Here is a 16558-nt window from a genome sequence, read left to right on the forward strand (position 1 = left end):
CCACGCAACCAGAAAGCGTTCACTGTGAAGCTGACAGGTGAAGGTAATACCTGTAGTACATTTCCACCCAGGACATGAAAACCTAGAAGCTCCCACCCTCACCCTCTCTGCTTCTGGTCAGCTCCAGACCCAAGGTGAGACTTGGCAAAAACCTGGCATAGCCAAGCTACTCAACCTCTGGAGCTGCTACTGCATGTAGTGTCAGTTTCTGGGTGCAACATACCTCCCTTCTACTACCCTCCAAGACGAAAAAAAAAAACCACATTTTTTTTTTTAATTCCCGTGTCGCATCCCTGATCTGGCTAGTTTAATTTTCATGGGGCTTCTTCCACCCCCCCCCCCCTCCCCCGCTGTTCACACTGTTGGGATGCAGAATGCAGAACGACGCCTCCACAAAGCATCGGCTCAGGATACACTGTGTTCCGTCACATGTCTGTGTGCCTCAATCACACTACTTTCCGTTGTGCATCTGAACCGTTTGTGTCGCCACCTGTTCGATTCACCTGCCACTGTCACATTCAGATTTAACGCCGCTTGGGTCTACTGCAGAAGCATCTGGCTCCCATTGGATTGGAAATGACCAATAGGAATCCTCATCCTTGAGTGGCTTGGCTATGCCAGGTTTTTGCCAAGTCTCACCTTGGGTCTGGAGCTGACCAGAAGCAGAGAGGGTGAGAGCTTCTGGTTGTCCTGTCCTGGATGGAATTGTACTCCAGGTATTACCTTCACCTGTCAGCTTCACAGTGAACACTTCCTGGCTGTGTGGTATGTGTTTTTGAAAAACAAGAATTGTGCCAAGGAAAGGCTGCTCAATTTTATTTGAACTTTTGCTTGGAAATGCTGATTCTTGGTACGCTGCACCTCAAGTAAGGTTTTGCTTTGCTGTGGACTTGTTTGCACCTTTCGTTTGTATCACTTTGCTGTGGAAAAAAAGCACAACAGTTTCCTAGAGGGAGGGAACACACTTGTCTTTCAGTTTTCTGCCCACGGTTTTCTGCATACTTTTTCTGCACACCAAGTGTGTTCCTATGCAGGAAAACACGTGCGTTTTTTCACAGCAGCTGATGTAATTGATAGAGAAAACTGACAGAATGTGCAGAGTCATCATGCAGAATGTCAGTTCTTATTCTGCCGCGAAAAACATATCAAGTATGAACTAGCCTATTGATTAACATGAGTTCTCAGTTTTCTGTGCAGTAAATGCGCACGAAAACAGTCAAGTGTGTTTCCTGCCTCAAACTATAGCTGAGCCTGTTTCACTTTCTGCCAAGCCTGCCAGTTGATGCTGGTCCCTCACAATCAGGGCTGTGGAGTTGGTACAAAAATCATCCGATTTCTCAGTTTATCAAACCTCCAAAACCTCCAATTCGGACTCCAGGTACCCAAAACTGCTCCGACTGCTCGACTCCACAGCCTCGCTCACAATAGATATATCAATAAAGAATGCAACAAAAATATTAGGTAGAAATTCTAATTAACCATACTAACTGGATTGCAGAACAATAGAACAATGGAGAGATAAACAAATTTAATTTAGAGTAAAAGCATGCACTGTGTGAATGGAGAACATTTGTTTGACGTTTTTATTACCACCTGTAAGTAGCTTGTTTATTTGTTGTTTCTCTGCATACTGAGCATGCATTTGAATAGGGATCATTGTCAAACAAAGATAACATAACTCCCAGTGTAATGCTAGGTACACACTATGCAATTTTCTGACAGATTTAAGGTTCATACACACCTACCAACTATCTGTCCAACTATCTGCCATACTTGTCTGTTAAGCCTCATTCACACGCTCAACCGCGGTCTTTTATGCAGCACAATTGTCAAACAGCTTTTGTTGTCAAACAAGTTGAAACAACTAATAAAAGTATTTTGCTATTTTTTTGAATAATAGCAAAATACTTTTTTTTAGTGGTTTCAACTTGTTTCACAACGAAAGTTGTATGGGGCTTAACAGACAAGTTTGGTAGATAGTTTGACAGATAGTTGGTAGGTGTGTATGAACCTTTACAGTCAGATCGACTATTTCCAAAATGTCCAATCTGATTTCCACACGATTTTCTGATCGATTTTCCATTCACCTCTGGAATATCGTTCGGAAAATCAGATCTGACATGTTAGAAATAGTCGATCTGACAGTAAATCTGTCAGAAAATTGCATTGTGTGTACCTAGCATAATGCTAGCAATACAAGATAGTTTTTTTTCGGTAGATAGATTGCTCGATAGATAATTTCCGACTGGTCCGATCTGATTTTTGATCGTTATTCTGATCGATTTGAATAAAAGAGATCAGAAAGTCGATCAGAAGAACAATCAAAATCAGATCAGACCTGTCGGAAATTATTTATCGAGCCATTTATCTGCCGAAAAAACTCATGGTGTATTCCCAGCATAAGGTGGCCATACATCATGCGATTTTGGCAACTGATCGATCAAGAGACAGATCTCTCTCTGATAGAAGAGATATCTGTTGGCCGCCATAAACCATAAGAGTGATTCCCGATTAAGTTCAGCATGAAATCTTTCGGTAATCGGCCTTGTGACGCCACCGCGCCTCCCCCAAATGTAGATGTAACAGAAGTTGCACCAGTTGAGTTTTTAAAACATTGAGCACGGGCATTTGGGGGGCGACCGGTCCAGGGTCCACCATGTGTCAGTGGTCGTGATATCGAATGCTGTTACCGGCGCGCCACACACTCGATTGAGCCCTTGCGGCAGAGATTTTTTCTGCCATTCCTGCTTGATCCATTTGACCGATTTTGGTCCGATATTGATCAAAAGATCGATCAGGAGTCCAAGTTGCGGCACAGATTCTGTTCTAATTTGACAAAGTGATCAAATTGGAAGGGCGATCGTTCTGTAATATCGACTAATGGATGGGCACCCTTATTCATGTACCGGTATTGATAATGTCTCTCAAACCACACATCAACTATGTATGTATTCGAATTGCTGGATGTCTTGATTGTACAGAGTTCTGAACAACTCATGTATCCATTCTCCCGCACAACTTTTTTTTGGCACTGTGTACAGAAGATGTTGGCGATCTATAAATAAAAAATAATGATAACTAAGGGATTTGGTACATGGGATTTTTTATGGCACCTATGTTTTTGGTTTACAATTCGTATTCTGGAGGAGAGGCAGGTGCAATAGGTTGAATACATTATCATAGTGCGACTAAAAATGGTGGAATATTGGAAAGACTGTTAAGATTGGCTGGAATTTTGGACATGTGTACTGAAGTGTTGAGGCATGACAAGTTAAACTTGTAGGTGTGGTGAAAGGTATGTCAGTGGGCGGCTGCTTATGGAAGGGGGACTGGATTTGGGCGGTGATGTTGTGCAGTAGTGTGCCAAACAAACAAAACAAAAACAGAACACCAGAGGCTGAAAAAGAGGAGAAGCCAAGTGCATGGCCATAGAACAAAGTTTGTAGAGTCATGTAAACAGGATGGAGGAAATATTGGAACAGACACTGTGCATGGATAGTGTGTGCCTTCTGTGTAGCTTCTCGCCAGACATGTAAGTAATCTAGTGTTTGTAATGATTAGTTTTCTTTGTTTAGTAAATTAGTGTTGTGTGGGTTTTGGTGTGGTTTATTATTTGATGGACATTTTTTCTTCAATGAATTAATGGTGATTGTAAAAAAAATATATATATAATAGGAAATTTAGTAATGAATGCACTAAATGTAGCAAACTGTGTGTGTGTTTTATGTTTTTTTTTCCATTAAAGGATGATGCTTGCAGCTAGTGTACAGTATATTATTATTGTAGCTTTCTTGTGAATCATGTTACTGTAGTATGATGGCTGTAGTTTTTTTTTCTTTTTAATTGAGGAGTTAGTGTAGAGTTGGGGGGGGGAAGGGAATTACTGGTGCCCAGGATTCTCTCTCAAACCGGGGCTGGTGCAGTGTCTGGGGACGGGCACAAGTTGAGACACCAGAATATCTGCAGGCATCCTGCAGCTCACAGCCCCACCCCCTTTCTTTCCCTGCTACAGTTGACTTTGGATGTAGCAGCAGCGTGTGTACAGAGCATGGAGCAGCTCTGGGGAGCACAGAGCCAGGTATGTGCACAGCCCTGTTTTCTGCTGTGTGCTAGTAAAGAAGGAAGTGGGGACCTCGCAGAAGGTTTCACTTCCCCCATCATTACAGATGTCTGCTGTCCTCATTATCTGTAAACAAACTGCTACCAATCGATCCCGTTGTCGATCAGGAGCAAATCCCGTCAATTGAACGGGAAATTGCATCATGTGTACCCAGCATGATGTACTACCATATTATTATATTGTGTGTCGCTGAGGGAGACCTTTCAGGAATAGACCTCTTGAAAATCATGGTTTTGCCCCTGTTTCTAGTCAGGGATTCAGAGGAGCTGATTACTTCTCTCTAGCTCACACCCATAGGATGTGAAGTCCCTTCAAAAGACACCCAAAGGTTGGTGCTAACAGGGAGGCAACGTCAATCCTTTCTACAAAGTATCTTACTTTGGCATCTGTTCTTTGCCCTGCATACCTCTCCACTACAATCCCCTCATTTTACAGGGATATGGCAGATTCATGTTGGATAAGGCAGACAGTGTTCAAAGGACACCTGAAGTGAGAGTGATATGGAGGCTGACATATTTATTTCATTTTAAGCAATACAAGTTGCCTGGCTATCCTGCTGATCCTCTGCCTCTAATACTTTTAGCTATAGACCCCGAACAAGCATATGAAGATCAGATGTTTGTGACATTATTGTTGTAGGTCTGACAAGATTAGCTGCATGCTTGTTTCTGGTGTTATTCAGACACTACTGAAGCCAAACAGATCAGAAGGGCTGCCAGGAAACTGGTATTATTTAAAAGGAAATAAATATGGCAGCCTCCATATACTTCTCTCTTCAGGTTCCCTTTAAAGGGAACCTAAACTGCGAAGGATATGGCTTTTTCCTTTTAAAATAAATGCCAGTTGCCTGACTCTCCTGCTGATCCTGTGTTTCTAATACTTTCAGCCACAGCCCCTGAACAAGCATGCAGATCAGGTGCTCTGACTGAAGTCAGACTGGATTAGCTGCATGCTTGTTTCAGGTCTGTGATTCAGCCACTACTGCATCCAAAGAGATCAACAGGACTGCCAGGCAACTGGTATTGTTTAAAAGGAAACATCCATATCCATCTCAGTTTAGGTTCCCTTTAACCTCCCTGCCGTTATAAAAAAATGCTGCGCACGGCAGGGAGGGTGTTTTTTCGCATTATTTTTTTTTTTTTTAGCATGTAGCTAGCCTAGCGCTAGCTACATGCTTCCCCCCTCCCTGCGGCGTCCCCCCGAATGCGCCGATCGCCGCCGGCGCATATACCCATCCGGAAATCCCGTTCTGAACGGGATTTCCAGGAGGGCTTCCCCCGTCGCCATGGCGACGGGCGCGATGACGTCACCGACGTCATCGACGTCGTGACGTCAGAGGGAGTCCCGAACCACCCCTCGACGCTGCCTGGCACTGATTGGCCAGGCAGCGCACGGGTCTCGGGGGGGGGGGACACCCTCTGTCGCGGCGGGTTGCGGCGAATCGGCGGGGAGCGGCGGCGATCGTAAGTTACACGCAGCTAGCAAAGTGCTAGCTGCGTGTAACAAAAAAAAAATTATGCAAATCGGCCCAGCAGGGCCTGAGGAATCCTCCGCGGCAGGTTACCCCGAGCTGAGCTCGGGATAACCGGCAGGGAGGTTAAGCAGTAGGAATGGCCATAAGTAATGTTTCAGCATAAGTGCTTTATGAAATTTGTTGATTCCGGACCCAGCACTGATTTGTACATCTTTAGGGTAAGACTCATGGCATTTCTCCTCAAATTTTGTGTTGCCTGCAGGCTAGCAACGCATCTGTACCCACTCAGCCCTGCAATGTGACCCAAGAGTTTAGATCCCAATCCAAACTGGGCGATATGCCTCATACATGTGTATGAGGCTTAAGCCATCTGTTATGCCCCAGTCTGTATGTGTACAGAGAACTATGCATTGTATTCTGGCATGTTTGTAGTGTTGCAATACCACATGACAGGTACTCAAGGCTTTGTTTACTCAAGAACAGCTTCAGGTACCAGAAGAGTTCATAAGTTAGGCCTGTCCTCATGCAACCAGCTGGTACAAGATCAGCTGGCAATATAAAGGTAACCCACTCCAAATAACCCAGTAGCCTCATGTTACCCGACAGGATAGTGTGACACTAATGCACACCTTTCACAGCCTTAAACGCCCTTCCATCAGCACCTTTCAAGATGATAAAAACTTTCCCTGCAGCCTCAGGACTTGCCTGGCGCTGACATGGCAGAGCACCATCCACATAAAACGCAATGAGGAGCCTGTGAGTCTAAGTAGCGGCATACATACAAAACTGCAATATTATGTTTCACTACAAGGTTTTTTTCCTCAGAGAAGTCAGAAGCCCACATGTCACCTGTTGTGGGAGTAATATTAAGTTACTGTATTCGCTTTCCTGCCATTTCAGAGAGGAATTTCTTAAAGTCAAACAACTGCCAAAACTTTTTCTCTTCTCTTCTCTAAAAGTTTGGATTAAGTGATAAAGCTTAGAATCTCCGTAAGCTTTTGAATTTTTTATTTATTCAGGGCCCGTTTCCACTATAGCGTTGCGGAATCGCCGGCGAATCACCGCAGGCAAATCGCATGCGGGTGCGATTCCGCATGCGTTTTTTGCCGCGATTTCGCATGCGATTTCGCATAGGTAAGGGTGATGCGATTTTAACCATGTCACTGCCTGTGTGAATTAACATGGGTACCTATGCGAAATCGCATGCGAAATCGCGGCAAAAAACGCATGGGGAAAACGCATGCGATTTCCCTATTAAATACATTGCGTGCGATTCGCCTGCATTCCACACGCAGGCAAATTCTGAGGGCCCTACCCTGCAGATTTTTTCTGCACAGAAAAACGTGCGGGGAAACGCACAAGTGGAAACAGTCCCATCCACTTGCACTGGCTATGCGAATTCGCATGCGGGCACCGCATGCAAATTCGTGATAGTGTAAACGGGCCCTTATGCTTCTTCCCTCTCTGGAAAGATTTTCTTTCACTTTTTCCTTCAATGACACTGTCAAGGACTATGGGAATTCTTAATGGCAACACAAACAAAAGCTTTACATTTCCCTACCCTTTCACAACCAATAATATAGGTTTTATTGTTGCCAATTTGCCTACTGGAGAGATTTAGGCCATTTTTACACTAGAAACTGTCGGTTTTGTTGCGGTGCAAGCAGATTATCCCATTGCACCACAACGCCAATAAAAACCTTTCCAGATACTTGTGCTTATGCATGGTAATGGCATGCATGTGTGCTAATGAGAACCTAAAAGAGGCTCTCTAGCAATCACTTCCTGTGGTGGAAATTCTTATTACAAGAAAATGACCCGAAAAAACAACATGCTCCCGTGTATGTGCACTGCAACAGGCACGCCGAACAGTTTATTAAACTTGCGTCACCATAGTTACATGACTTCCAGTCGCCGAACGTCACCGTGCATGCTGGCCCTTAACCCATGGATGATCCAGTGTTGCCTGCGCGTTAGATTGAGGCGCATCATACACAGTATGAAAGGCGCATCATACACAGTATGAAATGCCCCAAAGACTTTCACTGGTTTAGCGTTACCCTGCGGTAGAGGCCTGCAGCGGGTCGGGTACCCGCGGGTAACCCGAATTGCGGATCGGATGTACCCGAATTTATTTAAGCTGCGGGTTGGGTGCGGGTAGGGTTGCGGGTAGCGGTCTGCGGGTCGCGGGTAGTGAAAGCAAATATGTTAATTCTGACGGTGTCTTTTGCTTACTTTACTTTAAATGTTACTTTAAATGTGCACTTTAAAAGAAAATGTAAAAAAGCTGGTCGCGGGTAGCGGGTCAGGTAGCGGTCCTGCGGGTCGGGTGCGGGTAGCGGTTCTGCGGGTGCGGGTTGGGTTGCGGGTATTAAATTCACCAGAAAGCGGGTCGGGTGCGGGTATGAAAAAGTGGACCCGCGCAGGCCTCTACCCTGCGGCAAAACAGGGTAACACAAGGACTCACGAGGCCAGAAAAAAAAAATGCAGTTTTACTTACCTGGGGCTTCTTTCAGCCCCTAAAAGTCATTTGGGTCTTTCGGCGCAGCTCTGGTCCTCTCCTGGGTCCCGCTGGCAGCCAGTAAAGATCACCGACCTCCAACGGCGCTTTCTGTGCATGTGCTTGACCACTCACACCTGCCCATGTCATTTGGATCGTTCTGCGCCGGCCCAGAACGCTCCAGATGACGTTGGTGCATACGCTCACACAGACAGAAGGCAGGTGACCCATCGAGGTCTGCACTCCTTACAAGCTGCCAGCAGGACCCCAGAGAGGACCAAAGCTGCCTGAAGGACCCAAATGACTTCTAGGGGCTGGATGATGCCCCAAGTAAGTAAAACTGCATTTTTTTAAAAAAAAATTTGGCCTCGTAAGTCCTTTAAAAAGGGAACCTTAACTAATGGGGGAGAAAAAACAGTTACTTTCCTGAGGCTTCTACTGCTCCCCTGCAGACATCCTGTGCCCGCACCGGGACAAACCGATCCTCTGGTCACCAACAGCAAGCTAGTTTTGTCTCTGGCCAGTCGGGGGCCAGTGCGTGTCCTCATTCACGCTCCCATCGCCGTCCTGCACAGTACGAGAAATCTAGTACTGCACAGGGGCAGAATGGCGACGTGAGCAAGGACACGCATGTCCAGGGCCGTGCAGGTGCACTTGCCCACCGACTGTTAGTTGCCTGAAACGAAAATGGCTTGCTGCGGGAGACCGGAGGTTTGTCCCGTCGCAGGCACAGGGCGTCTGCAGGGAGTCGTTAGAAGCCCCAGGTAAGTGTAACTCTTATTTTCCCCCCTCAGTTAAGGTTCCCTTTAAGGACTAGTTTGCAGTTTAAACAGGACACACATGAAATGTTCTCTTTTTTTTCATGTGTTTCAAATAAATTATGAAACATATAGAATAGCGTTCAAGGTGACACATACACATTTCACACTTTCCAATATCGAAAACCAATGAATGAACAACATACCATTACGATCGGGCGACCGAAATCCAGAAGCCAGTTCTGTAATGTAAAATAGAACCAGAGATCCAGATGAAATTTGGAATTTCTTGAGCCATCATCTTGCTGTACTGCACCAAACCTTATAGAAGACAATATAACATTGCTTAGTCGCAAAAAGAAGTCTTTTGTTATGTGAATAAATTTAACTCACAGCTGATCATTTTGTTGTGCACCTGATGGGGAAAAACCTAAATAACTAGATACTTACCACAGTAGTGGATAATCCAAAAGCTTCCGCCATTCCCCTCAACCTCACCTTTCCAACACTGCAACCCTCTGAACATATTCGACAAGCCTTCATGCAGCTGTGTTACTGTCCGTCCATGGGCTTAAAGAGGACCTCCAGTGAAAATAACGTAATGGACAAAAGTGTTTAATTTTTAGAATAATTATCTATAAATGATTTAGTCAGTGTTTGCCCACTGTAAAATCTTTCCTCTCCCTGACATTTATCATATGGTGACATTTTTACTGCTGGCAGGTGATGTCAGTGGAAGTAGCTGCTGCTTGCTTTTTTTGGCAGTTAGAAACAGCTGTTATTTCCCACAATGCAACAAGGCTCCCACAGTGTGATGTCAGCCCCACGGTAACAATAGACCCTGCAAGGGATGCAGCCGCAGGGGGGCTCAGAGGCCACAGGGGGCCCCATCCTGAGAGACTGAAACTAAGGGCAAGGAGAGAAAAACTTTCTACTCTCTGCACATTTTTTTCTAATGACTGCATCTGCTCAGCCACTGATAAAGAATCATGCAAAGTTTGGCAGACAAAGATTCAGTGTTCAGCGCTGTTCTGCTGACGGGAGGGGGGCCCCATCCAAAGTTTTGCAGAGGGGCCCAGTGATTTCTAGTTACGCCCTTGACACTGTGGGAGGGATTTCAACACCATATCAGCCATACAGAGCCCCCTGATGATCAGTTTGAGAAAAGGAAAAGATTTCTCATGGGAAAGCAGGTATTAGCTACTGATTGGGATGAAGTTCCTTCATCACAATTCTTGATCACAATTCCTCTTTAAGTGCGTGTTCTTCCGCAGAATAGGCAATCATATAAAACGTCCTATTTGCAAGTAGGAGGTCTATAAATGTCACTTTTGCTGGAAGTGGTTATACTCCTCAAAGAGCACGATACTCTAAACTTCAAGCAGGCTGTAATAACCATCACCAACTACAGCCAGTTACTGCACCTTAGCAAAGCCTTCGTTCGCACTTCATTCACTAAAGTAACGGGAGCTATTCCTTTATGACAAAGCAATGCTCATTATGTGTTGCGGCCAACTAAATGTTCCTTATGTTATCGATGTGTGCTATCACAATGTTATATAAGTCCTTATCATGAAAAAACACAGAATTCTTCCACCAAACAACATCACAGCGGATTCGAGGTCCACATCTGGTAAGGCAACCTCAGATAGTGAGACACCACCACCTCACCCTCAGAAGTGGGCACTCACCCTTTATATCTGACTAGTACTGCCATGCAGCTGATGTGGAAATAGTGTGGTGTGGATGTGACATCGGAGGTTGATGCGGAGGGGAAAGTGGGGTAAAAGGAAAACACCCAAGCCAGCCCAACGGCCCACGCACGGGGTAGAGCCTGCTAAAACTGTGTGATTTTATTCATCATTTTATTATAAGTGTGCACTATAATTCATATTATTTCCTATACGGTTTTATGCTATGATGGCCGGGATGTTTTTTAGCTGAGATGTATTGATACATGAGAATTGTATAAGAGGTGTATATATAGGTCTAAGAGAGTCCTGAGAGGCAGAGTGGCCAAGATGACCCCAATGCTTTGGGGACCCATCACCCATCTAGCGAAGCGGCAGATACAAAGGGTGAGTGCCCACTTCGGAGGGTTAGGTAGTGGTGTTTTGCTTCACAGTAGTTTCAAGGTTGCCTTTCTGGATGTGGTCCTCAAATCCAGGGCTGTGGAGTCAGTTCAAAAATCATCTGACTCCAACTCCTCAGTTTATGAAACCACGGACTCCGACTCCAGGTACCCAAAATGGCTCAGACTCCAACTTCTTAGTCTAATGTTCAGCAGGGCTGTGGATATGGTCCAAAAAATCCTCTGACTCTTCAGTTTATGAAATCACCGACTCCAACTCTGACTCCAGGTGCCCAAAATTGCTCTGAATCAACTCCGACTCCACAGCCCTGCTCGAATCCTTTGTGGTGTTTTTCATGGAAGAATGTGTTTATTCAACATAAGGACTTATTTCATCTATGTGTGCTATCATAATATTATATATTGGATTTTTATAGTGTTTTGCTTGAAGCGCACCACCGGGGCTGTTAATCAGTTTTTGAACCTTCTACCCAAGTGGTTTATTGTGTCAGCACAGCATATATCTTTCAGAAACTGAACAATACTGCCCAGCCTAGCCGCATGACAAGCTTTTCATGGATATGAGCAGAGATGGTCAATGACATGCTAATAATTCTGGCCTGCACGCATATTGTATGGACCTTTGAAATTGACCAATCAAATGCACTTCCTGCTGATTTTGATTGGCCCAATTCCAAGCTGTTTACAATTTGCATGCAAGTCAGAATTATTAGCATCTTGTGATGAATGGGAGCCCCCTCCCCAGAAAGAGTCCAAGTCCAAAGGCAAAGACTGTGATTGGGTCTTATAGCTAGTAGACAAGACAGCTTGTTAAATTTGTATTAAGTTAAACTGTGTAGAATTTTCCCATATATATACTCATCATTTACTGCTAATTAACTCAAAACCTACCTTTATATTGAGGAATGATGAAGTAAATAGAAGGCAAGAAAATCTTTTAAAAATAAGAATAAAAAAGGAGCTATATAAACTAAGAGGATTTACAGTACTGCGTCAAGCCAAAAGTACGGTGGTTGCTACTAACCAGAGCTGTGAGCAAAGGCATCTTCTCTGCCAGGTAGCAAATACTTAAAGGGACTCCGAGCAGTGCAGTAACTATGGAAAGATGCATACCATTTTGAAGCTCTCTTTCTCCTCTTTCCAACGATATATAAAGCGCCACCCTACGCCTTTTAGTTTTTGTTATTTTCGCGATCAAAATCACGGCCGCCATCTTTGATTCCTCATTCAGCAGCATTGTATTATGCAGGACAACACTTTCCCCAGTGTTGGCAGCTCCATTCAGTGCAATGCAATGAAATACAAGGAACCCAGGGGGATATAATTACAAACATCATGCTGGTAGGTGTGAGGATATAATTAATTAGTTGTGGGTATGCTTAAAGGCATACCCACCGGCACTGCTCGGAGTCCCTTTAAATAGATCAATAAATAGGGTGTATCTACATATCATGGGCCCCCCCTGCAAAACTTTGATGGCCCCCCTCCAATGTTCCCACCCCTCCCTTGCCTCTTTTTGGTGACCCTCATAGCCTGGGAACCCATCTTAACCTCTTGAGGACTGCAGGGCTAAACCCCCCTAGTGACCAGGCAATTTTTAGTTTAAAAGGCCACTGCAGCTTTAAGGCCAAGCTGCAGGGCCGCACAACATAGCACACGAGTGATTCCCCCCCCCTTTTCTCCCCACCAACAGAGCTCTCTGTTGGTGGGGTCTGATCGCTCCCCCCATGTTTATTTTTTTTTTAATAAATATTTGTGTTGCTGTTTTTAAAAAAAACAAACCCTCTTCCTTTAAATCCCTTCCCTCCCTCGCTCCCTCCCTCCCCACAGCCGGCCAATTACGGCGATCGGCTGTCATAGGCTTCTGCCTATGAGAGCCGATCGCTCTCTTGTCCCCCAGGGGGACAGCCGTGTCACACGGCTGTCCCCAGTGCAGCGCTGCTGCTGATCGCAGCGCTGCACAGAGTAAATAGACGCCGATCACGCCGTCTAACAGTCTCCCGAGCGGCAATAGCCGCTCGGAGACTGAAGGCGGGGCGGAGCTCCGCCCCCCAAGCAGGAGATGCGCGCGCAGCCTGTGCGCGATCTCCTGCAAAACAGAGCCCCAGGACTTTACGCCAATTGGCGTTAGGCGGTCCTGGGGCTGCCGCCGCGGCCACGCCTACTGGCGTGACGCGGTCGGCAAGAGGTTAAGGGGCCTATACACCTAATGATTTTCCCGCCGATATACAGCAGATTCCATCACTGTGATAGAATCTGCTGTAAAATCGTTGCACAAACGTCGACAGAACGATCGATTTCCGACTGAAATCGATCGTTCCCATCGTTCCTGTCCGTGCGGAAGATTTCGCTCGATCGCCTGCGGGTCGGGAGTGCGTCCATAACGGCGATCGAATGCCCGACGACCAACGCAATACAGCGGCAATACATTACCTGTTCCGCCGGCGTGTGTCCCCACTGTCACCGCTGCTCCTTCTCTGCTGGGCTCCGAGTCCGGCAGGCTTCACTTCTTCCTGTCCCGGCAGGAAGTTTAAACAGTAGAGCGCCCTCTACTGTTTAAACTTCCCCGGACAGGAAGTTCAGTGAAGCTGGAGCCGAGCGCAGAGAAGAAGACAGCGGAGACCAGGGGACTCGCGCCGACGGAACAGGTAATGTATGTGGGCGGGCGGCGGCGGCAGCTCCACAGATTGTGATCGGTTTCATGCTGAAATCGATTCACAATCTGTTTGCAGTAAAGGCAGCCATACGATCCCTCTCTGATCAGATTCGATCAGAGAGGGATCTATCTGTTGGTCGATCTGATGGCAAATCGACCAGTGTATGGCCACCTTCACAAGGCTCATAAAACAACTGTGGCCATCAAGATCTTCACACCCATAACAAGTGTAGACACAAAAACACCTGATCTGGAGTATCAGAGAAAGGAAAAGTTAGTAGTTGCCCCCCCAACAAAAACACAAACCTCTGGGCCCCCTGCAGTTGCAGGGGCTGCCCCCCCCCCCCCCCTTAGTTACAGTACCTATTCAGTTAGGAGTTCAAGGCAAGACTCCCTAACACAGCACGGTGGCCTCTTGAGCATGTCTCAGTGGCTGCAGCTCTAGAGCGGTTTAAGTACGAAAGAAGTAAAGCACTATACAAGTGTTCGGATTATTATTATTACGCCCCTGATCAACAAACAATGTTAATTCAGTTTGTAGTGAATGTGCATCCCCAGACCCGCCCATCTGCCTTTTTAAATCTTGCCAACCTCAGGGAGATACTTGCACAATTACTTTGATCATTACAAGAAGGTGCACCGATGTGAATGAACCAGTATGTTAATACATGCTCTCATAATTTCTCGTCTGGACTACTGCAACGTACTACTTTGTGGACTACCGTCTAACAAACTGGCCCCGCTCCAGTCGGTACTGAACTCAGCTGCTCGTCTCATTCATCTTTCTTCTCGATCTTCCTCTGCCGACCCTCTTTGTCAAGCTCTTCACTGGCTGCAAATTAACCAGAGGATTCAGTTCAAACTCCTAATCCTAACCTACAAAGCTCTCCACAATCTCTCTCCCCGGTACATATCCTCACTAATCTCCAGATACAAACCCAATCGCAATCTCAGATCGGCACATGATCTTCTGTTGTCCTCCTCTAGAATCAACTCTTCACATTCACGTTTACAAGACTTCGCACGCGCTTCACCCCTCCTCTGGAATGCCCTCCCACAACACATCTGTCACTCGCCAACCTTTGTTACCTTTAAACGCTCTCTAAAAACACACTTGTTCCGACAAGCATATGCGCTACCTTAGGCCACTTCCCTTTGTACTAAGACCAAATTGCACTCCTACTAGGTATCCTAAAACACAAAGCCTCTATATATTTGCTGCATACTACCCCTCCTCCTGTCCCCCCCCCCCCCCCCCCCATTCCCTTTAGATTGTAAGCTTGCAAGGGCAGGGCTCTCTCCCCCTTTTGTGTCTTGGTAACCATTATACATTTTATTCATCGTGTTCATTTTATCACTGTCATTACCAATTCTATAATTTGTATTTTGTCACTAATTATGTATCTTGTATATTGGTGTACACCATTGTCTGTATAATTATGTACCCCATGTTTGTTTCTTACTTTGTACAGCGCCACGGAATATGTTGGCGCTTTATAAATCAATAATAATAATAGTATAATATAATTGTATTGTATTTGCTTTGTGATTACATAAAGCAGCACGGTGGTTAGCACTCTCGCCTTGCAGCGCTGGGTCACTAGCCAGCTCACTAAGTGCATGGAGTTTGTATGTTCTTCCCGTGTCTGTGCTGGTTTCCTCTCTCATCTCAAAAACATACAGATAAGTTGATTGGCTTCCCCTCGAAACTGGCCCTAGACTATGATGGACATTTGACTATGGGAGGGATTAGATTGTGAGCCCCTCTGAGGGTCAGTTAAGTGACAGGACAATATAATCTGTATAGCTCTGCGGAAGATGTCAGCGCTATATTAATACTAATAATAATTGTCCACACAACTGGTCAGTGTACCTTTCAAGTCACAGGGAGATCTTGTACCTCAGTCACTGAGTGATCAAAGCATCTTTAAAGTTGATTCAACTTGCCATCATTTACCAACACCCATTGGATGGTACAAAACTGATAAATGAAAAATGAGTGGTTAAGTGCCCTAATATACAAAACTGTACGTATAGTCAATCCAATTACAAGGCTGCCAATTCACACAATTTTAAAAACTGATGACAGGAGCAAAGTGAATGAAATCTATATATAAAAAGAATTACAACCAGTTCAAGTTCGGTCATATTATTTTAAAAAGAAGTTAAGCAAGAAGGGAAATCGGATCTTCAGAGAGAGAAATGTGCATGCAAAGAGTTCCTAAACTTGCAATTGCAATTTTAACAAAGATGTGTTTCTTTGTGTACAAGCCAGTGGCTGCATGTGATAAGCATACAATTACTAGACCATGAGAAACTCGATCTCTACATTATGAAAAGGAACTGCAGATAATTTGCAACATATGAAGAAGTACTGTTCTGCACATGAAAGTGGATGCGTGTGATCAGGAAGACAGTGATGGGTGGGGGTTGATGCCATAGCCACAATGCTATAGATGCTTCATGTACATGTATGGGGGTACCTGGCCGGGGAGCCCGGAGCCGCCTGATGCTGCCGCCGCCGTAGTGAGCTCTGCATCATCCTTGCGATGTATCCGGTAGTGTTGTCCGGATCATGAACGATTCGGATCTTTGATCCGAATCTATTTTATGAGTCGATAATCCGAATCATCAAAATGAGTGATTCGGATCGCAAAAGGGGCGGGGCCAGGAGCGACACGCCCCCTCTCAGCGGGCAGCGGGGTCCTGGAAGCAGGGATCGCTCTGTTGAAGGGGAGGCAGCCTTGCAGGGAGACAGGTAGATGAGAGAGAGGGGACATGGGTGCCACTGCCAGATATGTGTAGAGCACACATACTTGCTGCAATGTGCTGCCCATTATAGGCTGGCTGTTCTGTAGTGCTGCACAGTGAACACATGGGAAGCTTTTGGCTCAGCACAGCTCAGTAACTTTGCAGACAGTGTGATTGAAAGGCAATATAATCCTCCTGCACTCAGCA

At 45.5% G+C, this 16558-nt stretch overlaps 1 protein-coding gene across 1 annotated transcript in view; it reads right to left on the bottom strand.

Annotated features, from left to right (window-relative positions):
* The window catches only part of CLN6 (CLN6 transmembrane ER protein), a 35214-nt gene extending 19050 nt beyond the window's left edge, over nucleotides 1-16164 (bottom strand). The window contains exons 1-2 of the mRNA XM_068275045.1: nucleotides 16084-16164; nucleotides 9059-9173 (exon numbers count right to left, since the gene is read on the bottom strand). Of these exons, the coding sequence (XP_068131146.1) occupies nucleotides 9059-9173; nucleotides 16084-16142 (174 nt within the window). The 5' untranslated portion in view covers nucleotides 16143-16164. The remainder of the gene's footprint in view (nucleotides 1-9058; nucleotides 9174-16083) is intronic.
* Nucleotides 16165-16558: the final 394 nt, after the last annotated feature.

Source organism: Hyperolius riggenbachi, chromosome 3 (genome assembly GCF_040937935.1).
Source record: "Hyperolius riggenbachi isolate aHypRig1 chromosome 3, aHypRig1.pri, whole genome shotgun sequence".
NCBI lineage: Eukaryota > Metazoa > Chordata > Amphibia > Anura > Hyperoliidae > Hyperolius > Hyperolius riggenbachi.